We start from the raw sequence: 25,203 nt of genomic DNA on the forward strand, positions 1-25,203 counted from the left end.
TATTGATGAACAAGCATCAAGCGAGGAAACTAATAAGGATTATTAGCAAAAAGATATGAATGGTGGCAAGTATATTATTTGTTTATGCTCTATCCGACACAATAGTGAGCTGTAGGATGGTAACTACAAACTCCGCAACCTTCTCTTTTTACTTCCCATAATGAGTTGTTAGACAACAATGTTTGGATCTTTTTCGTTCCTAATGGTTCCTGAAGCAGTTCACTCAAGATTACCTTGCAAAGTACATGATTGGTGGACACGCAATGAAGGTTAAAGTATTTCATCCAGACTACAATGAGCATCGAGAAGTCCTAATGAATACAGTGAAGGATGGACGGGCAGCCATCACAAGGGGTTGGCCTAGAGTCGTGCGCGCATTATGCATGGAGGAGGGCACAATAAGGGCATTCCGCTTCACCTTCTCTAGCAACCAGAATGTCTTTCGCCTCTCTCTTTACAGTCTTTAGTACAATTGTGGTTCATCATTCTTTACTTGGTGCTTCTGTAGTTCTTCAGTATATGTACCTGTGCATCGAATTATGGATTCATGGTTGAACCTATATTTGTAATAAACATGGTTGGATATGAAATAAGTGATTGCCTACTTTCAAGTTCAAAACATGTGATTTTTAAATTAGGGATTACACTGCACACGGTTTGCGAAAGTGAAACGTCTGCGATATACGTGCAGATCAGAAACGTTTCTAGGATCCACTACGTGTGCGATCAATCTCCACTGCACACACGACTTTCTCTTGAAAACTGTTTGCATTAGGCCACCTTGCGCAAACGTTTACCACATAAAAAGTGTGTGTGTGATGGACAGCCTTTGCCACACAGTTTCTTCGACGCACCGTGTGTGATGCATTTAATAACGCAAACGATAAAATTATTAATATCGTGTGCAATGGCAACGCTATCGCAAACGATTTAACGAGAAAAATTGTGTGTGAGGTACCTGTGAACGGAAATGTTTTCCTTGGAGCGACCGTGTGGGATGTACATACGAACGGAAACGTTTAGCGGGGACTGACTGTGTGGGATGTACTTGCGACCGGAAACAATTTTGCCGTATAATTGTATTTTTAGCTCTACTGTACGTATTTCTGTATTTGAGCGCTCGTCGGTCGCACACGACCTCATTTTGCCGAGCGTGTGTGCCAGGAGGGCATATCCCAGACAGTTTCTGGGTCATGTGGGAAGGACCCCCTATCACCCACACTCACTTGGCGACGGTTCCAAATGCTATCGCGGAAAGGGGTTAAAAACCAATTGTTTAGGACCGACGCGCACCAATGCTTGATCCATTTTGAACTTCTTCAATACTTTATCAAGGTATGTGCTTTGTGAAAGTACAGTTACGCGTCTTGATCTATCTCTATAGATCTTGATGCCCAATATATAGGCAGCTTCACCGAGGTCTTTCATTGAAAAATTCTTATTCAAGTATCCTTTTATGCTATTCAGAAATTCAGTATCATTTTCGATCAACAATATGTCATCCACATATAATATCAGAAATGCTACAGAGCTCCCACTCACTTTCTCGTAAATACAGGCTTCTCCAAAAGTCTGTATAAAACCATATGATTTGATCACACTATTAAAGCGTATATTAAAACTCTGAGATGCTTGCACTAGTCCATAAATGGATCACTGGAGCTTACACACTTTGTTAGCACCTTTTGGACTGACAAAACCTTCCGGTTGCATCATATACAACTCTTCGTTAAGATATCCATTAAGGAATGCAGTTTTGACATCCATTTGCCAAATTTCATAATCATAAAATGCGGAAATTGCTAACATGATTCGGATGGACTTAAGCATTGCTACGGGTGAGAAGGTCTCATCGTAGTCAACTCCTTGAACTTGTCGAAAACCTTTCGCAACAAGTCGAGCTTTGTAGACAGTAACATTACCATCAGCATCAGTCTTCTTCTTGAAGATCCATTTATTCTCTATGGCTTGCCGATCATCGGGCAAGTCAACCAAAGTCCACACTTTGTTCTCATACATGGATCCCATCTCAGATTTCATGGCCTCAAGCCATTTTGCGGAATCTGGGCTCATCATTGCTTCCTCATAGTTCGTAGGTTCGTCATGGTCAAGTAACATGACCTCCAGAACAGGATTACCGCACCACTCTAGTGCGGATCTTACTCTGGTTGAACTACGAGGTTCGGTAGTAACTTGATCAGAAGTTTCATGATCATCATCATTAGCTTCCTCACTAATTGGTGTGGGAATCACTGGAACTGATTTCTGTGATGAACTACTTTCCAATAAGGGAGAAGGTATAGTTACCTCATCAAGTTCTACTTTCCTCCCACTCACTTCTTTTTAGAGAAACTCCTTCTCTGAAAGGATCCATTCTTAGCAACAAATATCTTGCCTTCAGATATGTGATAGAAGGTGTACCCAACAGTCTCCTTTGGGTATCCCATGAAGACACATTTCTCCGATTTGGTTTCGATCTTATCAGGTTGAAGCTTTTTCACATAAGCATCGCAGCCCCAAACTTTAAGAAACGACAACTTGGGTTTCTTGCCAAACCACAGTTCATATGGTGTCGTCTCAACGAATTTCGATGGTGCCCTATTTAACATGAATGCAGCCGTGTCTAAAGCATAACCCCAAAATGATAGCGGTAAATCAATAAGAGACATCATAGATCGCACCATATCTAATAAAGTGCGGTTACGATGTTCGGACACACCATTCCGCTATGGTGTTCCAGGTGGCGTGAGTTGCGAAACTATTCCACATTGTTTCAAATGAAGACCGAACTCATAACTCAAATATTCACCTCCACGATCAGATCGTAGAAACTTAATTTTCTTGTTAGGATAATTTTCCACATCACTCTGAAATTCTTTGAAAATGTTTCAAACGTATGTTTCATCAAGTAGATATACCCATATCTGCTCAAATCATCTGTGAAGGTCAGAAAATTACGATACCCTCCACGAGCATCAACACTCATGGGACCGCATACATCAGTATGTATTATTTCTAATAAGTCTGTTGCTCGTTCCATTGTTCCGGAGAACGTAGTCTTAATCATCTTGCCCATGATGCATGGTTCGCAAGCATCAAGTGATTCATAATCAAGTGATTCCAAAAGCCCATCAGCATGCAGTTCCTTCATGCGCTTTACACCAATATGACCTAAACGGAAGTGCCACAAATAAGTTGCACTATCATTATTAAACTTATATCTTTTAGTTTCAATACTATGAATATGTGTATCACTACTATTGAGATTCAGTAAAAATAGACCACTCATTAAGGGTGCATGACCATAAAAGATATTACTCATATAAATAGAACAACCATTATTCTCTGATTTAAATGAACAACTGTCTCGCATCAAACAAGATCCAGATATAATGTTCATGCTTAACACTGGCGCCAAATAGCAATTATTCAGGTCTAATACTAATCCCGAAGGTAAATGTAGAGGTAGTGTGCCGGCCGCGATCACATCGACTTTGGAACCATTTCCCACGCGCATCATCACCTCGTCCTTAGCCAATCTTCGCTTAATCCGTAGCCCCTATTTCGAGTTGCAAATATTAGCAACAGAACCAGTATCAAATACCCAGGCGCTACTGCGAGCATTAGTAAGGTACACAGCAATAACATGTATATCAAATATACCTTTCACTTTGCCATCCTTCTTATCCGCCAAATACTTGGGGCAGTTCCGCTTCCAGTGACCAGTCCCTTTGTAGTAGAAGCACTCAGTCTCAGGCTTAGGTCCAGACTTGGGCTTCTTCACTTGACCAGCAACTTGCTTGGCGTTCTTCTTGAAGTTCCCCTTCTTCCCTTTGCCCTTCTTCTTGAAACTAGTGGTCTTGTTGACCATCAACACTTGATGCTCCTTCTTGATTTCTACCTCCACAGCCTTTAGCATTGTGAAGAGCTCGGGAATTGTCTTGTCCATCCCTTGCATATTATAGTTAATCACCAAGCTTTTGTGGCTTGGTGGCAGTAATTGAAGAACTATGTCAATGATACTATCATCAGGAAGATTAACTCCCAGTTGAGTCAAGTGGTTGTGGTACCCCAGACATTCTGAGTATATGTTCACGGACAGAACTATTCTCCTCCATCTTGAAGCTATAGAACTTATTGGAGAATTCATATCTCTCAATTCCGGCATTTGCTTGAAATATTAACTTCAACTCCTGGGACATCTCATATGCTCCATGACGTTCAAAACGTCGTTGAAGTCCCGATTCTAAGCCGTAAAGCATGGCACACCGAACTATCGAGTAGTCATTAGTTTTGCTCTGCCAGATGTTCACAACATCTGGTGTTGCTCCTACAGCGTGCTTTGCACCTAGCAGTGCTTCCAGGACGTAATTCTTCTGTGCAGCAATGAGGAAAATCCTCAAGTTACGGACCCAGTCCGTGTAGTTGCTACCATCATCTTTCAACTTAGCTTTCTCTAGGAACACATTAAAATTCAATGGAACAACAGTACGGGCCATTTATCTACAATAACATAGACATGCAAAATACTATCAGGTACTAAGTTCATGATAAATTAAAGTTCAATTAATCATATTACTTAAGAACTCCCACTTAGATAGACATCCCTCTAGTCAACTAAATGATCACGTGATCCATATCAACTAAACCATGCCCGATCATCACGTGAGATGGAGTAGTTTTCAATGGTGAACATCACTATGTTGATCATATCTACTATATGATTCATGCTTGACCTTTCGATCTCAGTGTTCCGAGGCCATATCTGCATATGCTAGGCTCGTCAAGTTTAACCCGAGTATTCTACTTGTGCAAAACTGGCTTGCACCCGTTGTATGTGAACGTAGAGCTTATCACACCCGATCATCATGTGGTGTCTCGGCACGACGAGCTGTAGCAATGGTGCATACTCAGGGAGAACATTTATACCTTGAAATTTAGTGAGAGATCATCTTTGTAACACCCCGGATGTAACTTTCCATTATTGTAACTCCAACTCTTGCCATTTTTGGCTATGTGATATGATATTTCCTTCAATGTTGGGTTTTGTCTTTCGTTTTGCATTTTGTTCATGTCATACATTTCATCTCATGTCACCATGTGCATCTCATTTGAATTCGTGTTCGTCTCATGTATCCGGTCATTTTCCCCGTTGTCCGTTTCACAATCCGACGCTCTCTCGTGCCCTGTTGCACCCCTCTAATCTCATTTCGTGAGCGGGAGAAAAACGTTCTCGGAATGGGTCGAGATTTGTCGAGTGGCCTTGGTACATCACCGTAGGCTGCCTGTCAAATTTCATTCCATTTGGAGGTCGTTTGATGCATCAACGGTTAACCGGGAAACCACAAAACCCCTCTCTTGTTATAGCCCAACACCCCTCCAAAACAGCCCACTAACCCATCTAAACCCCCTCCATGCTCTCCGTCGTTGGATCACGACCGTGTGGGCAAAAACCGCACCTCATTTGGACTCTCCTAGCTCCCTCTACCTATAAAAAGGGCCTCCCCCTCCGAAATTCGGGCGAAACCCTAGCCACCTCACCTCCATCGCCGCCGGACATGTCCGATCTCACCGGACAAACCGCGCCGCCGCCCCTCCGCCAATCCTAGCCCGCCACATGGCCCATCGCCACCTCCCACTGCGCTGGCCTGCCTAGCCCAGGGTTGGCCCGCTCCTCCGCGCGCCCGGGCCCGAGCGCCCCGCTCCTCCGCAGCCGCCCGCCACCGCCCTTCGCGCCGCGCCGCCACCACTTGTCCCCGCGCCGCCGTGCTACCTCGCTGCCACCGCCGCACCTACGCGCCACCCCGCGCTGCTCGTCGCCACTCCGCCGCCGCACCTCCGCACCTACCTCGCCGCCCGTCGCCTCCTATCGCCGTCCGACCCCGGATCCGGCCGGACCCGGCGATCTAGCTCCGGCGACTCTCCGTCCACTCCGGCGCAAGCTCTGGCGAAGCTCCGGCCCTGCCTCGATATCTGTGCAAACCCTAGATCTGGGATCCGGAGGGTGAGATTTGGCTAAGCCCCAAAAATCCTCATAATTTTATGCCCTCTTCATCATACTACATCTCCGTGCTTAGTGCTCCAAATCATGCATATGATATATCAAAATGTTCGTCTCGTGATGCTCGTCATGTTAGTGGCATTTGCATGCATGTTATTTTCCATATTGATTCCATTATCATCGTTGCAAAAGTGCTATATGATGTTGTCTGCTGGAAGTTAACAAAACTTGATGATTTGTCATTTTCGTTGCATTTTGTGTGTGCATCCTATGAGCATGATGTCTACATGTTTTATGAGCTCCATCATGCCATATTTATAGAGGTGCAAGGCTTGTATTTTTGTGATCTATGTGGTGACTAGAACAAGCATGCAAAGTAGGCTTCATAATGTTGTTGTTTTCAGACACTTAGAGATTTTGCCAAGTCCTTTTCCTGTTACATTTTTATGCCATGTAAACTTGTTGCTACCATGAGATCCATGCATATTTTGAGGTAGTTCAGTAAGAATGTTTTGAAGATGTGGTATTGCTCGATCCATTAATGCATCTGATTGTATTTATGGAGTGCTCTAACATGTCATTTCCTTGCTCTACTTTTGCTAAATATTGTTCCTAGCAGGTTGTTAACATGAGATTAAATATTGCCATGTGTGTTGCTAGTGATACATGTACCCTATGAACTTGATCTTTCCATGCTTAGCTTCTTGAATATGTCTAATTCATGTTGGTTTCCTTTTCATGCCATGAAATGCCTTGTGATGAGTGAATTGAGCTTGCAAAGTTGCTATCATGAATCTATTCCTGCCATGCTCTGTTTTTTTTCTAATCTGGAACTGATAATATAACTTGTCATGTTTGCATGGGTGCCACATCATTTTCTATGCATCTGTGGTTAAAGTTTAGTAAGGGAGTTTTGTTCTATGCTTTGAGTACTACCATGTCATGCCTTTGTTTGCCATGATATGTTCTTGTAGCATGTTGTTTGCTAGCTCTAAACATTGCTGCCTGATGTTGCTTATGCCATGTTTAGTATTTTCACTAAGTTTGTGAAGCTGATATCATTTGCATCTTTGCCATGCTATTTTGAGCTTGTTCTAGTGTGATCTAGCAGGAGCTCAGTGCTCATGTTTTGTAGAGCTTCATGTGTACTTTACTACCATATGCTTTGTTGCTATGTTGGAGTGTTGTAGCATAGTTTGTTGTTGCATTCTAAGTGCTATGGTGCTGTTAATCGCAGATTTGTGTCATTATTGTTTTGCTTGTCATGTGCAAACCGTGCATCCGTTTCCGGTGATCCTTATATCTATTTCGACCGAAATCACCTCATCTTTCCAGGGCACACTTGGTTTGCCAAGTTGATGCCTTGATCATTTTTTCCTTCCGGAGTACCCATATGCATTGCACATCATATCTTGCATTCCATGCCATGTATTGCATCATGTTGCTTGTGCATTGCACCGTGATTTATTGTTGTTCCATTTCTTGTGTTCTTGCTTTGGGTAGAGTCAGGACACGAGTACGTGAACGAGGAACCTGTTGAGTACGCTAACGAGGAGCAAGCTTTCGACAGCTCAGAGAACTTTGCAGGCAAGATGATCATTACCCTTGATATCACTTATATCTTTGCTTGCTAGTTGTTTGCTCTATCGCTATGTCGCGCTACCTACCACTTGTTTATCATGCCTCCCGTATTGCCATGTCATGCCTCTAACCCACCTTCCTAGCAAACCGCTGTTTGGCTAAGTTACCGCTTTTGCTCAGCCCCTATTATAGCGTTGCTAGTTGCAGGTGCAGAGCAGGTTGTTCCATGTTGGAACATGGATACGTTGGGATATCACAATATCTATTATTTTAATTAATGCATCTATATACTTGGCAAAGGGTGGAAGGCTTGGCCTTTTTCTCGGTGTTTTGTTCCACTCTTACCGCCTTAGTTTCCGTCATACTGGTGTTATGTTCCTTGATTTTGCGTTCCTTACGCGATTGGGGTTATGGGACCCCCCTTGACAGATCGCTTTGAATAAAACTCCTCCAGCAAGGCCCAACCTTGGTTTTACATTTGCCTAACAACCTATAACTTTTCCCTTGGGTTCTGCAGACCCAAGGGTCATCTTTATTTTAACCCCCCCTCGGGCCAGTGCTCCTCTGAGTGTTGGTCCGAACCGGGCAGCCTGCGGGGCCACCTGGGGAAACTTGAGGGTTGGTTTTACTCGTAGCTTGACCTATCCGGTGTGCCCTGAGAACGAGACATGTGCAGCTCCTATCAGGATTTGTCGGCACATTCGATGGTCTTGTGGTCTTGTTTTACCATTGTCGAAATGTCTTGTAACCGGGATTCCGAGACTGATCGGGTCTTTCTGGGAGAAGGAATATCCTTCGTTGATCGTGAGAGCTTGTGATGGGCTAAGTTGGGACACCCGTGCATGGTATAAACTTTCGAGAGCCGTGCCCGCGATTATGTGGCAGATGGGAATTTATTAATATCCGGTTGTAGAGAACTTGACACTTGACTTAATTGAAATGAATCAACCGCGTGTGTAGCCGTGATGGTCTCTTTTCGGCGGAGTCCGGGAAGTGAACACGGTTTGAGTTATGTTTGAACATAAGTAGCTTCAGGATCACTTTTTGATCACTTCTAGCATTTCGACCATTGCGTAGCTTCTCATCTTACTCTTATTTGCGTATGTTAGCCACCATATTTGCTTAGCGCTTGCTGCAACTCCACATCATTACCATATCCTACCCATAAGCTTAAATAGTCTTGATCTCGCGGGTGTGAGATTGCTGAGTCCTCGTGACTCACAGATACTTCCAAAACAGTTGCAGTTGACGATGATACCAGTGCAGGTGATGCTACCGAACTCAAGTGGGAGTTCGACGAGGAACTTGGTCATTACTACGTGTCATTTCCTGATGATCAGTAGTGGCGCCTAGTTGGGACGATCGGGGATCTAGCAGTTGGGTTTATCTTCCTTTTCATTTGGTTGTCCTAGTCAGACTATGAGTGTATTCTTATGATGTATGACTTATTTGAATATTGTGTGACGTGGCCAGTGTAAGCCAACTCTATTTACCCCTTTCATGTTCATTACATGGGATGTTGTGAAGATGACCCTTCTTGCGACAAAACCACCATGAGGTTATGCCTCTAAGCCGTGCCTCGACACGTGGGAGCTATAGTCGCATCATGGGCATTACAATCTTATAATGCTACCGCCGTACTAAGCAAAATAAGATGCATAAAGGATAAATATCACATGCAATCAATATAAGTGATATGATATGGCCATCATCATCTTGTGCCTTTGATCTCCATCTCCAAAGCACCGTCATGATCACCATCGTCACCGGCTTGACACCTTGATCTCCATCGTAGCATCGTTGTCGTCTCGCCAACTATTGCTTCCACGACTATCGCTACCGCTTAGTGATAAAGTAAAGCAATTACACGACGATTGCATTTCATACAATAAAGCGACAACCATATGGCTCCTGCCAGTTGCCGATAACTATGTTACAAAACATGATCATCTCATACAACAATTTATATAATCACGTCTTGACCATATCACATCACAACATGCCCTGCAAAAACAAGTTAGACGTCCTCTACTTTGTTGTTGCAAGTTTTACGTGGCTGCTACGGGCTTAGCAAGAACCGTTCTTACCTACGCATCAAAAACCACAACGATTTTTCATCAAGTGTGTTGTTTTAACCTTCAACAAGGACCGGACATAGTCACACTCGATTCAACTAAAGCTGGAGAAACAGACACCCACCAGCCACCTATGTGCGAAGCACGTTGGTAGAACCAGTCTCATGAACGCGGTCATGTAATGTCAGTCTGGGCCGCTTCATCCAACAATACCGCCGAATCAAAGTATGACATATTGGTAAGCAGTATGACTATTATCGCCCACAACTCTTTGTGTTCTACTCGTGCATATAACATCTACGCATAGACCTGGCTCGGATGCCACTATTGGCGAACGCAGTATTTCAAAAAATTTCCTACGGACACGCAAGATCTATCTAGGAGATGCATATCAACGAGAGGGGAGAGTGTGTCTACGTTCCCTCGTAGACCGAAAGCGGAAGCGTTGAGTAACGCGGTTGATGTAGTCAAACGTCTTCATGATCCAACCGATCAAGTAACGAACGCACGACACCTCCGCGATCTGCACATGTTCAGCTCGGTGACGTCCCTCAAACTCTAGATCCAACTGAGGCCGAGGGAGAGTTTCATCAGCACAACGGCGTGCTGACGGTGATGATGAAGTTACCGATGCAGGGGTTTGCCTAAGCACTACGACAATATGACCGAGGTGTGTTTCTGTGGAGGGGGCACACGGCTCAGAGAAACTTTGGTGTGCCTTTGGGGTGCCCCCTCCCACGTATATAAAGGGGGGAGGGAGGAGGAGGCCAGCCAAGGGGAGGAGACGCGCCATGGGGGGGCAATCCTACTCCAAGTAGGATCCGACCCCCCCTTTTCCTATTCCAATAAGGAGAAGGGGGAAGGTGAGGGAGGAGAGAAGGAAAGGGGTCCGCCCCCCTAGTCCAATTCGGTTTGGGCTGGGGGGCTGCCTTGGCCTGCCTCCTCTCTTCCACCAATAGGCCCATGAGGCCCAATAACCCCCCGGGGGTTCCAGTGACCCTCCCCCCGGTACTCCGAAAAATACCCGATACAGCTCGAAACTGTTCCGGTGTCCGAATATAGTCTTCCAATATATCAATCTTTATGTCTCGACCATTTCGGGACTCCTCATCATGTCCGTGATCTCATTCGGGACTCTGAACTACCTTCGGTACATCAAAACACATAAACTCATAATACCGATCGTCATCGAACGTTAAGCGTGTGGACCCTATGGGTTCGAGAACTATGTAGACATGACCGAGACACATCTCCGATCAATAACCAATAGCGGAACCTGGATGCTCATATTGGTTCCTACATATTCTACGAAGATCTTTATCGGTCAAACCGCATAACAACATACGTTATTCCCTTTGTCATCGGTATGTTACTTGCCCGAGATTCGATCGTCGGTATCATCATACCTAGTTCAATCTCGTTACCGGCAAGTCTCTTTACTCGTTCTGTAATGCATCATCCCGCAACTAACTCATTAGTCACATTGCTTGCCAGGCTTATAGTGATGAGCGTTACCGAGTGGGCCCAGAGATACCTCTCCGACAATCGGAGTGACAAATCCTAATCTCGATCTATGCCAACTCAACAAACACCATCGGAGACACCTGTAGAGCATCTTATAATCACCTAGTTATGTTGTGACGTTTGATAGCACACAAGGTGTTCCTCCGGTATTCGGGAGTTGCATAATCTCATAGTCATAGGAACATGTATAAGTCATGAACAAAGCAATAGCAATAAAGTAAATGATCATAGTGCTAAGCTAACGGATGGGTCTAGTCCATCACATCATTCTCTAATGATGTGATCCCGTTCATCAAATGACAACACATGTCTATGGCTAGGAAACTTAACCATCTTTGTTTAACGAGCTAGTCAAGTAGAGGCATGCTAGGGACACTCTATTTGTCTATGTATTCACACATGTACTAAGTTTCCAGTTAATACAATTCAAGAATGAATGATAAACATTTATCATGGTATAAGGAAATATAAATAACAACTTTATTATTGCCTCTAGGGCATATTTCCTTCACTCGTCTGGAGGCCTTTTTCGGTTATTTGCCAAAGGGGGAATCGATCACGGAGGCCTTCTTCATCAACCTTATTGCCTCCATGATGATGTGGGAGTAGCTCCCCTCATGACCTAAGGGTGCATAGCAGTAGTTAGATCTCTCCCTCCCTCTCTCTCTCTCTCTGATCTTCAATAAATGTTCTCTCTGGAGATCGATTCGATATCATCTTTTGCGGTGTGTTTGTTGGGATCCGATGAGTTGTGGGGTTTATGATCAGATTGTTCATTGAAAGTAATTGAGTTATTTTTGAACTTTGTTATGTGTGATTGTTATAGCTTTGTATTTCTCTCTGATCTAATCGTTTAGTTTGGCCAACTAGATTGATTTATCTTCAGCGGGAGAGGTGCTTTGTGATAGGTTCGATCTTGTGGTGTCCTCATCTATGACAGGAGGAGTAGTGAGGCACGTATTTGTATTGTTACTACTAAGGGTAAAACGGCGGGGTTTGATCATATTGGTTGTTCTTATTCCCTCTACATTATGTCATCATATTTCATGCACTGATTTGTTTGTCATGAACTTAATACGTAGAGAGACAAGCATAGAAGCGCTCTCAAAGTGGAGTCATAGTAGTAGATGCAAAATCGTTTCGGTCTACTTGTCATGGAGGTAATGCCTATGTACTGATCATGCCATGAATAACATCATAACTATGCACTTTTTTATAAATATTATCATAGCTCTGTAGTGTCCCTTGTCCCCAAGGAGTCGCATGACCCGGCTTGAACTTTAGGGTTTGTTTGTTATCCAATAATGAAAGAGTGTGTTGCAAGATTGCAGACAAATCCTATATATAACTAAGTAGTTGATCCCTCCTAACATATTTATCTAACCATGCAACTAAATCACCTCAACAGGTAATCATGTATAAAAAGCCCACCTCAACATGTAATCATGTATGAAAAGCCCACCTCAACATGCAAACATGCATGAAAAAGACTTAGATGTCTTAATTATATTATTATGATCCTTATATTCAATAAACATGTTGTAATTAAATAATAATCATATGTATTTTCAGTTTAACCTTTTATATTATTAATCCAAATATTCATGTTCATGTAACATAACTCATTAAAATTATCACAAACAATTCCCGCGGCAACACGCCGTGTTTCACTAGTAAAAAATAGCATTGTACACTGCAAGAAAAATTAAATAAAAAAGATGAACTGAAAATCACATTGATTTCATTTTTTGAGCGATAATGACATGGATTTCTAGTACTTGACACTCCTGCATATCAACATATCATACCATATTTAATCCTACAAACCGAAAACACATGAATTTGTATCCTATGCCTTTTTGCTTAAGGAATTCCTTACCTTTGTTGTGAATTCAATTCCATAGTGATTTTTGTTTCCCTTGAAGAGTTTGTTAGATTTGAATGATCGAAACTTCATTTGGAGTACTAGAAAATTTCCACTTAGCCCAACTCCCTGAAAAATGTTTGCAATGCAAAGAAAGTGGGAAAGTAGCATTCTGCAGTAAATCTAAAGCCAGCCCCTTGATTCAGAATTTCCGAGACGCCTTCATAGAATTGCATCTTTTTAATAAATCTTAAGCTCCCATCATATGAAATTCCTACAGCAATTTTTCGCCCCAATAAGGGATTCAAGTCCTGTTGCAGGGGATTCAACAGCCATTGCCTTGCTAAAAAAATAAAAGAACAAGAAAGAACATGGTAAGCCAGCTCTATAGAAGTAGAGCGGAGCCCAGGGGGAGGGATGATGACGGGGATAAACAAAAACACGGTGTATATAATCAGCATGCTAGTTACAACACCAGCCGGCACCTAGAGATACGAGAGGGAGAGGGAGGGGGAGGGGGGGAAGAAAAGCAGCAACTTCTACAAAAGCAAAGCAACAATCCAGGCACGCACGCAGCTAGAGGGAGGGAGGGAGGGGGGCGAGAGATCGGCGCGTGCGGCAACTGAATCCTTCCATATCATTCCTTTCCACTGATCCTCGAGAGCTCCACGGGATGGCATCATGGCAGTGCAAAAAGGAGCGAGCACCAACTCCCCCGTCTTATCTGCCTCCATCATTGGCTCGACCTGCATTGCCATGTGAGGTCGCTATCCCTCCCTAGCTTCTTGATCCGCGCACCCCGAGCTTCTTCACCTCCACCTTGAGCGACTTGAGGTACCTGACGGCCTCATCCAGGACGGCGGGCGTGTCCATCCGGTCGCCGCCGGGGATGATCCCCTTGAGCGTCTTCATCATCTTCTTCATCCGTTCCTTCTTCCTCTCGCCGCCTCCGCCGGCGCCGGTGGCGTTGCCAGTCGGGCTGACGCTCACCACGTACCCGGAGGAGCAGGTGGAGTCCGGCGAGCCCCCTCCGCGGCACGCGGGCGTGCGACCCGTGCTCAGCACGTCGTCCTCCTCGTCGCCGTCCCCGGAGCTCATCAGCGCGTCGATCTCGTCGGTGTCCTCCTTCTGCCGGATTGAGCACTCGCCGCCGTCCTGGTCGCCGCCGTAGTAGGTGCTCTTGCCGACGTAGTTCTGATCGTAGCCGCCGTTGTTGCAGTGCTGCTGGTCGTAGCCCCCGGAGGAGCCGAAGTTGTTGGCCAGCGACGGGTGGTACATCACCCTGCTCCGGTCATAGGTCTGATCAAAGATGACGTAGTTCTTGGGGCAGGTATCCGACGGCTGGAACTCGAGCCCGGTGAGCGGAGCCGGGAAGTCGTGCTGCCTCCGACCGGCGAGCGGGTCCTCATAGGCAGGCGGCGCCGCCGCGGGGTACCGGTCGTTGGTGTAGTACGCTCCTCCGGCTCCGTTGCCGTACCCGGCCATGTCATAGCCGGCGCCGTAGCCACCGCCATAGCCGTACCCGTAGCCGGCGCCGTAGCCACCGTACCCGTAGCCTGGATCTCCCTGCATCACTTCGCTCGTTGCTGCTAGCTGCTCAACTCCTAGAGAGAGATGTGTTTGTGGATGGATGGGTTTGGTGGAGAATTCAAGGAAAACGAATAAGAAGAAGAATTCAAGGGTGTTTGTGGTTAACTGGAGCTGGACTGACTTTCTCTGGTTCAAATTCAAAATTGATTCGGTTAGTGTGTGAGTTTGAGGCTGTTTTGGAGGGAATGTCTGGTTGATGTGTGGGATTTTGTGGCCGAATCTACGTCACAGGCTTGAGCAGCTGGCGGAAGTATTCGGCCTGCAAGCAGTAGGCAGTGGCAAGATACGTTAGTGAACGATCACGAGCATACAATCAAACAGAAGTTAACAGAAATGGAAGTGCAATGTATGATTATGACTTATGAACACATCATCTAATGACACGTCTACTTGTTTTGAAGCATGGCAAGATTTCCCAGCGTGAGAACAGAGCAAAATGAGAACAGAGCATGGCAGCGACTAGTCTCTGAGACTGAAAATGAATGCATACATGCACGAACAGAGCACGAGCACACTGGTAGTAGCATGTAGTAGCACTTGTCAAAAGGAAAAGGTACTACGCTGCAATTAATGATGATTAAGGGTGGACAAAGCGTACTGTGGTACCAAACCATAGGACACAAGCTAGTCGTCCCGCTCGATTCTCCAAGGGAAATGCTCTAATAATAGCAATGTGGGCACGCGTCTAATCCTATGTGCCGATACTTGCACCTTGTTACTGAATAAATCTGAACTGTCGCCACTGTTTCAGTATGCAGCTACCGTACTAGAAGCAGAGGAACTACAGAGTGTGTGCTGTTCTTTTCTCCATACGATCCGACAAATGGAACTACAGAGTGTACTGTCATGCGAAACTACGATTCACTGACGCGGCAAAGTGCATTATGAATCAGACGAACTGTTTAAATTTCATTCATGTACCTTAGGATGTACTGCTGCTAATTGTTAATTTGAAGTTACTAGTACTACCCAGTATTTTAACTAGAAGTATATTTACGCTGGCAACCGAAGAAGCGCTCGAACATGCTCCCCTGTCTGAGGCAAAGAATACATACATGAACCAAAGCAGCGCTGGGCTGTACTACTGCTCCCATCTTTTGTCGACCAACGAAAAAACGCAGAACGAAAAGACACTGCTACTCCTACTTGAAAACGCCATGTCTTTTTCTTTTGACCACTAACAAACCACTTTGTTGTCAACACGGGCGTGGACGTCGAGTTCCGTCAAAATGTGGGCCCGATCGCAAGCTTTCCTGTCTGCATGCACAACGGCATTCAGGCCGGCATTTCCTTTCCTTTCCTATCTCAACACTAACGGAGGGACAGCACCAATGAGAAAGTTGCTGCTTATCTACAACTATACTAGAAGATGAGATGATGCATCATGATTCATTCCCGCTCCCACTAGCAAGCAGTAGTATCAGACTAGCGATGCTCAAAAGCAACAAGAAGAAATCATCAAGAAGAATCAATCTGAAACTAAACAAGTAGAGTAGCAGAAGAAAGAAGAACATTGTAGTAGTAAGTAGCTTACTAGTTTTTCGGTGCGCGAGGCTCTGTCCTCACCTGGCAGAGTTGCGTCAATCTGTAGTAACACGCGACGGCGCCACTTGTCATAACGATCGCGGCAGCCCCGTTGAACCCAGCTCGCATGTCCTCGTGGAGCGCTGCCGATCGGCGGAGCGGCGGCGATGATCAGAGGGCGACATGGAAGAACACCCACGGCATCCTACTCTGCATCATCAAACGGAAACGGCATCAAGGCACCGCGCAGCAGAGCCAGAGCAGGCGGGAGATGTAATGGCGATGGCTTTGTGGTTACCAGTCAGTCAGCGAGGTGTGTGTGTGTGGTATGGTATGATCTTGGCGAAGAAGAATTGCAGACGGCGAGCGAGCAAGCAGGCCGGTGGAGAGCAGGGAGGAGCAGAGCGGATGGATGGATGGATGGATGGCGCTGGGCGCAGCGCGGGGTTTTATACAAAGGATGAAGGGAGCGTTGGATGCTCGGATTGGTGCGTGCGTGCGTGCGTGGGTTCATGCCCCGCCTTCTCTCTATTGATTCTTTTTGCCCTGCACTCCTTTTGAGTAGATACAGAGAGGAAGGAAGGGGGAGGAGGATGGCGAGCACCGCGGCGCAGCGCAGTGATGGAAACGAATGAATGAATGGGGCGGGGGCGGGGGCGGGGGGAGAGAGGGAACGAAATTAATGAGGTGGCGTGCGCACTCGATGGGTTCGTGCTCGCTGTGGGTGCGCGTGCCGCTTCCCACCGCGCCCGAGCCCCCGAACCGCCCTGCGGCCCACGCCATCGTTTTGCCCGCGCGCACCATGACGCGCGGGCCCCGGGGAGAGGGGCGGCCCACATGCCGGTGACTGTAAGGCCGCTGAGCGGCGGTGCGGAGGGGAGGCGAGGCCCCGGTCAATGGAGGTGGGCATCGTGGCAGGGCAATCCACCCATTCCAACCCAGTCCCAAGCACGAAGCAAGCCGAGCCGCACGCACGCGTCCGCGGGAGGGAACCATTGAGTGCATGCACGAACGCCTGGCGCGCCGTCGGATCGGGATCGGGCGGCGGAGGGGCCTGGCGCCGTCGGACGCGACGCGCGTGCCCGCCGTGGCCATCGATCGATGCTGCTGCCCTAGGGCCGCCCCGTCGGTAGGGTAGGCGCCGGCGGGGCGGGGCGGGGCGGGCGGGATAGTCATGGCGGCGCGCCGGGGCGCCCGGGGGACAGCCATGATGGCCGAGGAGTACTGGCAGCGGGGCTTGCCCCGATGGACCACCGGACATGCGAGATTACCCATCGAGATTGTACTTCACGTGCTGTCTCCTAGCGGATTAGGATTACACCCCCCTCGCCTCGCCTCGCCTCTGCCTTTTGTGGTTCGGCTTGCTTCCATTCCATGTGAGTAGTACTACTACTTCAAGCCCAAGTAGCAATTCCACTGCTTGCTGCATTAGGAAATTTGGTCTGATGAATAGAAAAATGGGACGCAGCAAACGGCTGATCGACACACATGCCCGGGGAAGCATGATAGCAGTGCAACATATGGCACCATCGTCACCGGGGCGTCACCCGGGCCGCGCCGCCTGATTGGCGCGGGCGGAGGCCCGTGCGACCGGAGAATCATGGACGCCACCGGAGGCCGCCGCTGGCAGTGATGGTGTAGCGGCGCAGGGGAACGGCCCGATGCAACCGCCATTATAGGCCATCAAACGGGCTGCCCTGCCCTGCCTCGTTGCATCGCGAGCGACGCAACTCGAGCGCCCCTCCTCCTCCTACTGCGGGGTGGGGACCCGCCGTAGACCACGTCCAGGGCGCACACTCCACGCCGTAGGCGCTCTCGTGTCGGGGGAGGCGCGCCGCGCCGTGGAGGCCATCATCGCCGTCAAATGCCATCATGCGTCCAGCCCCCGGCCCGATCGAGCGTTCACGTCACGACGGGGCCAAGGCGAAGACCGCCATGCGGCCGACTCGAACGCCGGGCGCGGAGCTCCGATTTCATGCGTAGGTAGGGGTGCTAGCCAGCCCAGCCTGTCAACGTAGCGCGCGGGGCCGGCCTCAGGCACGTAAATTGTTTCGAGCACCAGGCCAGGCGCGTGCGTGCATGAACTGCGTCCTGCCGACTTTCAGAGTGAGTTGGATTCACGTGCTAATCATTGACTACCAAACGTATTGCAGTGAGATTTCCGCAAGTGCTACCGTGTAAGTAATCTCAGCTAGTACAATGTACGCAACAAACCACCAAAGTAGTACGTATGGTCCTTGTAGCACGGTGCTAGGAGTTTGGAGCATTTTGACGATAGACATGTGCGCACACCCAACTATGGCCAGGAACTAATTTCCAGCCACAAATGGTAGTATTTGGTCAGAGCATATCTCCTGACTCTCAAAATCATTTATTTTGACTCTTTTAATCTTTTTTTGAGAAACTCTTTTAATCTAAATTAGGATGATCTTTTGATGTGGCGTTTTAGTTTTCAACATTTTTTGTTGACATGTATTCATGCAGTATGAAAGTGGAGTCGATGTCATTCAAATTTTCAATAAATTTTTATAACAATTAATAAAAACCATGAGAACTTTAACAAACGAGGAGAACATCTTTTGAAAGGAAGATCATAAAGAAACTACAAAAATAAAAAAAAGTAAAGCAAGAAATTGTAGCAAGTTAACTTACAACAATGAAAGAAATTAATGTGACAATGTAGAAAAAGTATGGTGCAATTATCGAATGGCGAGATATGTATCGCCAAAAAATTGCTTACTTCAAAATTATAATATTTGTTACTGTCTGGTATAATTCTAATCTTTTTTAGTGTTGGGTTTTACTATTATTCAGTTTCCCCTACAATGATCACTCTAATGTTTTTTTAAATCCATTTTTCCAAAAGTCCCTGATATTTTATGTTTTTTCCAAAACTGACTTTTAACTATAAGTTAGTTGTGCTTACTTGAATATGTGTCCACATGGACATTGTGTAAACTAAATGACACATAGTCACCACATCAGTCCAAATAAACGACTATGGGCGGAAGAGGGTAGAATTAACGGTTTTAAGACCTGGGGGGGGGGGGGGGGGTTGTAAGTTGTATCGAAGCTCGAGTTTGAAAAAAAGAGGGTTTATTGCTAGTATGTTAAGAACATATTTCTAACATCTCGGCACCATTTTATTTAAGCTCTGTTAATCTAAAGCAAGATGCTTTTCCGACATGACATCTAGTTTTGGCTTAGTTTATTTTCCATCATGTTTGTTTGGTAAAAATCAAACTGAACATCAATAATTTTAAAGATATATTAAATTTCAAGGACACATTTTGTAATATATAAAACCCCGAGCTCCCCCACAAAAAATAAAAGCAGATAAGAAATTACAGAAAATAAACCTATAAAACAAGAAATTGTGAATTTGAAAAGATAAATAAATAATCATTAAAAATGAGTGTATTTCATCTTGAACAAGCATCATCGGAAAGGCTAAAATAATCCAGAAAAATGCGAACAGCGGTGCAAAGACTAGGACTAGAACCCCATTGGACTGATTTCCACAACAAAGAACATAACCATCTGAGTTAGGCTCAGTTATATTCACGTGGTATGAAAGTGGAGTCAATAGAAAACAGATTTTCAACATCTTTAAAACAAAATACTCCCTCCGTCCGGAATTAGTTGTCGCAAAAATGGCTAAAGTTGGATGTATCTTAGAATCAAAATACGTCTAGATACATCAATTCCTTCGACAAGTAATTTAGAACGGAGGGAGTATATATTAAGGAATAAAAACCACGAGAACTTTAGCAAACGAGTAGAACTTCTTTTGAAAGGAAGATCACAAATGAAACTATAAAAATAAAAAAGTAAATCAAGAAATTTTGGGAAGTTAAATTACAACAATAAAATAATTAATATGAAAATGTAGCAAAAATATATGATGCAATTATCAAATGGCTACTCCCTCCGTTCCTAAATACTTGTCTTTCTAGACATTTCAAATAACTACTACATACGGATGTATGTAGACATATTTTAGAGTGTAGATTCACTCATTTTGCTCCGTATGTAGTCACTTGTTGAAATGCCTAGAAAGACAAGTATTTAGGAACGGAGGGAGTAGATATGTATCGCCAACAAACTTACGCACTTGTTAATTTCTAATTCTTCTTATTGTGCGTTATACTTCTAATGTTTTCTAGTGTCGGGTTTTGCTCTTATTCAATCTTCCCTACAACGAGCACTCTGATCTTTTTCAAAATTTCTAAAAAACCGTAATATTTTATGGTTTTCTCCAAAATGACTTTTAACTACAAGTTGGTTGTGCTTACTGGAATCTATGTCCACATGGACATTTTGCAAAAATAATTGACACATAGTCACCGCATTAGTCAACATAAATGATTGTGGGTAGAATTAATAGTTTTGAGTTAAGGAGGGTGTTGTAAGTTGTATTAAAAGCTCGATTTTTGAAAAAAAAAATGGTTTATTGCTAGTGTTGTTTAGAACATAATTCACAACTCTCTGTATCATTCTATTTAAGCTTTATTAATCTAAAGTAGGATGGTTTTCTGACATAACATCTAGTATCAACTTAGTTTGTTTTCCATAACGTTCGTGTGGTAAAAGAGCGAACCAAGCATCAATAATTTTTAAAAACATGTTAAGTATATATTCAATTTCAAGGAAACATTGTCGAATATATAAGATCTCGAGTTCTCTGGTAGGAAATAAAAACAGATAAGAAACTATAGAAAATAAACCAATAAAACAACAAATTGTCAAATTTGAATTGAAAAATTCAAAGAAATTTATTTAAAAATACGACTCTATTTTGTGTTCTCCCTGTGCGGGAGCTCAGTTTGGTCAGGTCCAAGGTTCTCAGCCGACAACTCCAGCCATTCGATCTTGGTGTGAGACATTGTGCTGACACCATTGTCGCTTCCTCTGAAATTCCTAACCCTAGGCTCGCGGTGTGAGGAATGGTTGGGTGGTTTGATGCGGCTCAGTATTGGGTGTGGATTAATCTCGTGGGGTTTGTTAAGGTTCGACTGCGCACCGTATCGCACCACACTGAACAATAGACGCGCCCTAGCGAACATGTTTACTATATGCGAGTCCACAAAGACATGATGAGTCGGTCCATCTTGACAAAATTTGGGGAAGGGAAGGCAAATACTAAATGGGGGTAAAATCTATCATTTTGTAACAACATAGGGAGTAAAATCTATCATTTTGTATCAACACAGGGGGGTACAATCTATCATTTTGTATCAACATAGGGGTAAATGGTTGAAGAAACTCTTAATTGGAATAATTTGCGTCACAAATGCACAACTAGGACGTAAAATGGTGGAATAAACTCTAAGAATAATTTGTTTCCATTTTCATAAAACCCCCTAATCTCTTGTGTCTTTTTTCATGATTTATGAGTTTCTCTATAATTCTGTGTGCTTACTTGAATTTTAATCTACATGGACAACGTGTACGAAATATTGACACATAGCCACCACATCAACCAAAAGAGACATGATGTGGGTAGAAGATGGTAGAATTGGCGGCTCTGAAAGTTGATGGCGGCATTGTGAGTTTTATTGAAGCTCGGATTTTTAAGCATGACAAATCAAACATTTTTCTGGCAAATTATGTTCTCATGAGGATGACTATTTTCTTTAGCAAGAATGAAAATCTTGGCAAAAAGCTGAACATGGCAATAATTTTTCATACTTACTTGCTAAAGAAAATTGTCATCCTCGCGAGAACATAATTTGTCATAAAAAAGTTTGATTCCTCATGCTAAAAATTCTGGCGTTTGATTTGTGGTGAAATCCTTGACTAAAATGAACAAGTGGACACTATCTTTTGCTACTGTGTTGGCATTGGAGCAAACAAAGCTGAGGGGAGGGAAGGAAGAAGAGGAGGTTGGAGGTGGTCGTAGCGTAAAAGACAACAATCGATGCAAGCCCGCTGGAAACATGGGTAAATGGCACACGGCCAAGGTGATGATGGGTGGCTTTATAATGATCATGCCGTCTCGATCTAGCATGATCCTCCCTGGTGAGACAGGAGGAGGGCTGTCTGCCCGTGGGAGTTTCTTGATTACTCAGTTCCAAGGCGCATGATGTGCATGCAGCGGCACGGCAGAGGGGGGCATGATGGCTTTTCTCGCACACCGTGTGTACCGGAGTATCATCCATCATCTCAGATCTTCTCCCGAAGAGACAAACGCTTCTTAAAGAAAGGCCATGGATATATGCGTACCGAGGAAAAAGGCAGGCCAAAAGACGATGAATCTTGGATTCTTCTCCTCCCTTCCTCTTACGCGCAATCATGCGCGGGCTGCCCGCGTGTCGGACTCCTGTCCTGTCCCGCCCCCGCCCCAGCCCGGGTTTTGGTTCTGCTGTCTTTGCTTTGCTTTTCTTCCCGGCCATGGTTTATACGTACTCGTGTTTGTTACAGAGTGTACGAGCACGGCGGACAACGAGTACGTGATTACGCATGTTGTCTCCTGGCCTAGTGCCATCGCGCTCTAAAATTTATGCAGGGAGAATGTTCCACTGCGTGCATTACCCAATGCTCGCCCTGCTCTTCACTAGTAACATGCATATCTTTGCTAGCCTATATTACTACCGGTAATAACATATGTGTGATATATGTGTGATGTCATGCAACACTTTATTTATTAGCTTGTAGACTTAGGCTAGTTATGGAGCCACCTACAACTGCCGATCGACAAGGAGACATGTCAGTTCTTTCATGCCTCTACAACCTGGGCCATCGGAGATGGAAGCACATGCCGATTCTGCACCCATCATTGGATCGTTGGCTCCTCCGTTGCCGAGATCGCCCCGTCCCTGCTCTCCCCCATCCCGCGCCGTCGCCGTCGCCAACGTCTTGTCTGCGACGCCTTACAGAACTCCACCTGGATTGGGGACATCAACGGAGCTTTGTGCCCCGTTGCCGCCGTCGAGTATGTCGATCTTTGGCAGCGCATCCAGCGCTCTGCCGAGCCTGATATAATCACCTGGAAGTGGACCGAGAATGGGAGGTACTCGGCGGACTCCGCCTACCAGCCCATGTTTCGTGGATCAACCACAGCGCCACACTGGCGCCTCATTTGGCGATCATGGGCTCCGACCGAAGCCAAATTCTTCCTCTGGCTGGCATCCATGGACCGATGCTGGAGTGCTGAGCGTCGCGCAGGCCATGGCCTGCCACACGATCCCCTCTGCAAACTCTGTAGCCAAGAGTTGAAAGCCCTTGACCACCTGCTTGCGCGATGCGTGTTCTCCAAGATAACTTGGCACGAGATTCTGTCTTGGTGCCGGCTACCTGTGGCCATCCCAAGCTCGACTGATGGATTCTTCTCCTGGTGGTCCGCAACCAACAGCTCGACTCCGGCTCATATTCGCAAGGGGACGAACTCCCTCATCGTCCTCACCGCCTGGTCCATCTGGAAACATCGAAACGAAGCCGTCTTCAACAACGCCCCACCATCCAACAATGGTCTAGCCCGCAAAATCAAAGATGAAGCTCGTTTGTGGGCTCGTGCTGGGGCCAAAAGGCTTGAAACCATCATTCCTGTAACATAAATAACTTGTATGTGAGGCTGAGCATCCTCCCCCCTCTGCTCCTCTCACACTCTAGTGGACGCCGTAGCGCCCATGCCTACTAGGGATGCACTCTGTACTTTCTCTTCATTCTATTAATGAAATGATACGTAACCATGCGCATTCACCAAAAAAACTAGTCTATGTTACCGCCTCTATAGCGGGGAGTAACACATGTGTGGTAAGAGCATCTCCAACAGCCGCGCAACACGCGGCGCGCTAAAAAAGCGTGTGCAGCGCGCCGATCGCCTATTTTTGCGTGGCGAGGGGCGCTTGCTCCAGCGGCTGCTCAAAAATTTAGCGCGCGCGAGCCGCTGCAGCAGGCGCTGCAAATCTGGATAGTGCGCGCTCTCGCACAAACAACACATGCACTCCAAACAAATATAAAAAACATAGGCATAGATTAAAATAGATAAAAAACGATACATAGATAGTTCACATAGCATACATAGTTTTCATCATAGCATACATAGATAAAAAAACTAGTCCAATACGATAAAATAGATAAAAACTACGGTGCAACTAGAACCTACTCCGAGTTGTGCTCATCATTCTTGCTGGTGTCGTCCAAGGTATTGAGAAACTCGTCTTCCCAACAAGGATCGTCTGAGTCAAAGAACGACTCTTGTCCTGCGGAAACGAGATTGCACTGCGCCGAAATGAGTGCCTTCTGCCGACGCCTGTCCGCCCGCTTCGTGCGACACTTTGTCGTCCTCTCCGCCCAGAAGGCATTCTCGTCGGCGACGTCCTGCGGGTAGCGCTGGCGCCACTCTGCCATGGCTAGCTCGTCCGCCTCAGCGATGAGGAGGCGGCGCTGGCGTCTGCGGTGTTCCTCACGGTCCTCGTCTGTTACAAGACGGGGCGGCGGTGCGAGGTCCTATGCCTGCTGGCACGTTTGCGCGTCGTAGAAGTTCATCTGCGAGCATGGCCTGCTGAGGCGCCACGCCACAGTATAGTAGGCGCGGGTGGCCTCGTGTGCGGTCTCGAACGTCCCGAGACTGAGACGCACGTTGGCAGAGCGAATCTCCGCGTAGAACCAGCCGGAAGGGCGGACGCGGACGCCGCGGTAGCCCGAGCTGCTTCGACGACGCGGCGGCATGTTGGCGGCAGGGGAAGGGCGCGGTGGCGGCGGGGAGCAGGATGCGAAGAAAAGAGGGGCGGCGAGGGGAAGAAAGGGCCGACGGTAGCGGTCAAGTGTGCGGCTGGCTGCATCGGACGCGCGTGTTTTGTAGAGCGTGCCGGATGCCACACGCCAAATCTAGCGCGCGAAGGGCCGCCTCCCCCCCCCCCGCGCGATCTTTTGCCGCTCGCCGGAATTTCCCGCGCCCGCTGGAGCGCGCGAACCCGCTTCGTGGGCTAAAACTAACTTTTCCCCCGCGCGCGTGATATTTGCCGCCGCCGCTGGAGATGCTCTAACATGTAACACTTTATTTATTAGGCTATAGACACATCTTGCGTTGATATGTGTGA

The 25,203-nt window shown here is 46.1% G+C and overlaps 1 protein-coding gene across 3 annotated transcripts; it reads right to left on the bottom strand.

Moving 5' to 3' along the window:
* Positions 1–13,266: 13,266 nt before the first annotated feature.
* LOC125524123 (transcription factor bHLH144-like) lies at positions 13,267–16,793 on the bottom strand. Of its 3 annotated transcripts, none has more exons than XM_048689197.1 (3): positions 16,458–16,793; positions 16,170–16,364; positions 13,267–14,894 (listed from the first exon to the last, which is right to left on the bottom strand). In XM_048689197.1, exon 3 carries the CDS (start codon positions 14,615–14,617, stop codon positions 13,823–13,825), a length of 795 nt encoding a protein of 264 aa, XP_048545154.1. In that variant the 5' UTR covers positions 14,618–14,894; positions 16,170–16,364; positions 16,458–16,793; the 3' UTR covers positions 13,267–13,822. The 3 variants fall into 3 exon arrangements, with proteins under 3 accessions (XP_048545154.1, XP_048545153.1, XP_048545152.1); XM_048689196.1 differs by having other exon boundaries at positions 16,202–16,369; XM_048689195.1 differs by having other exon boundaries at positions 16,170–16,369.
* Between the last annotated feature and the right edge of the window lie 8,410 nt (positions 16,794–25,203).

The sequence above is a fragment of the Triticum urartu genome, chromosome 7 (assembly GCF_003073215.2).
Source record: "Triticum urartu cultivar G1812 chromosome 7, Tu2.1, whole genome shotgun sequence".
In the NCBI taxonomy this organism is placed as follows: Eukaryota; Viridiplantae; Streptophyta; class Magnoliopsida; order Poales; family Poaceae; genus Triticum; species Triticum urartu.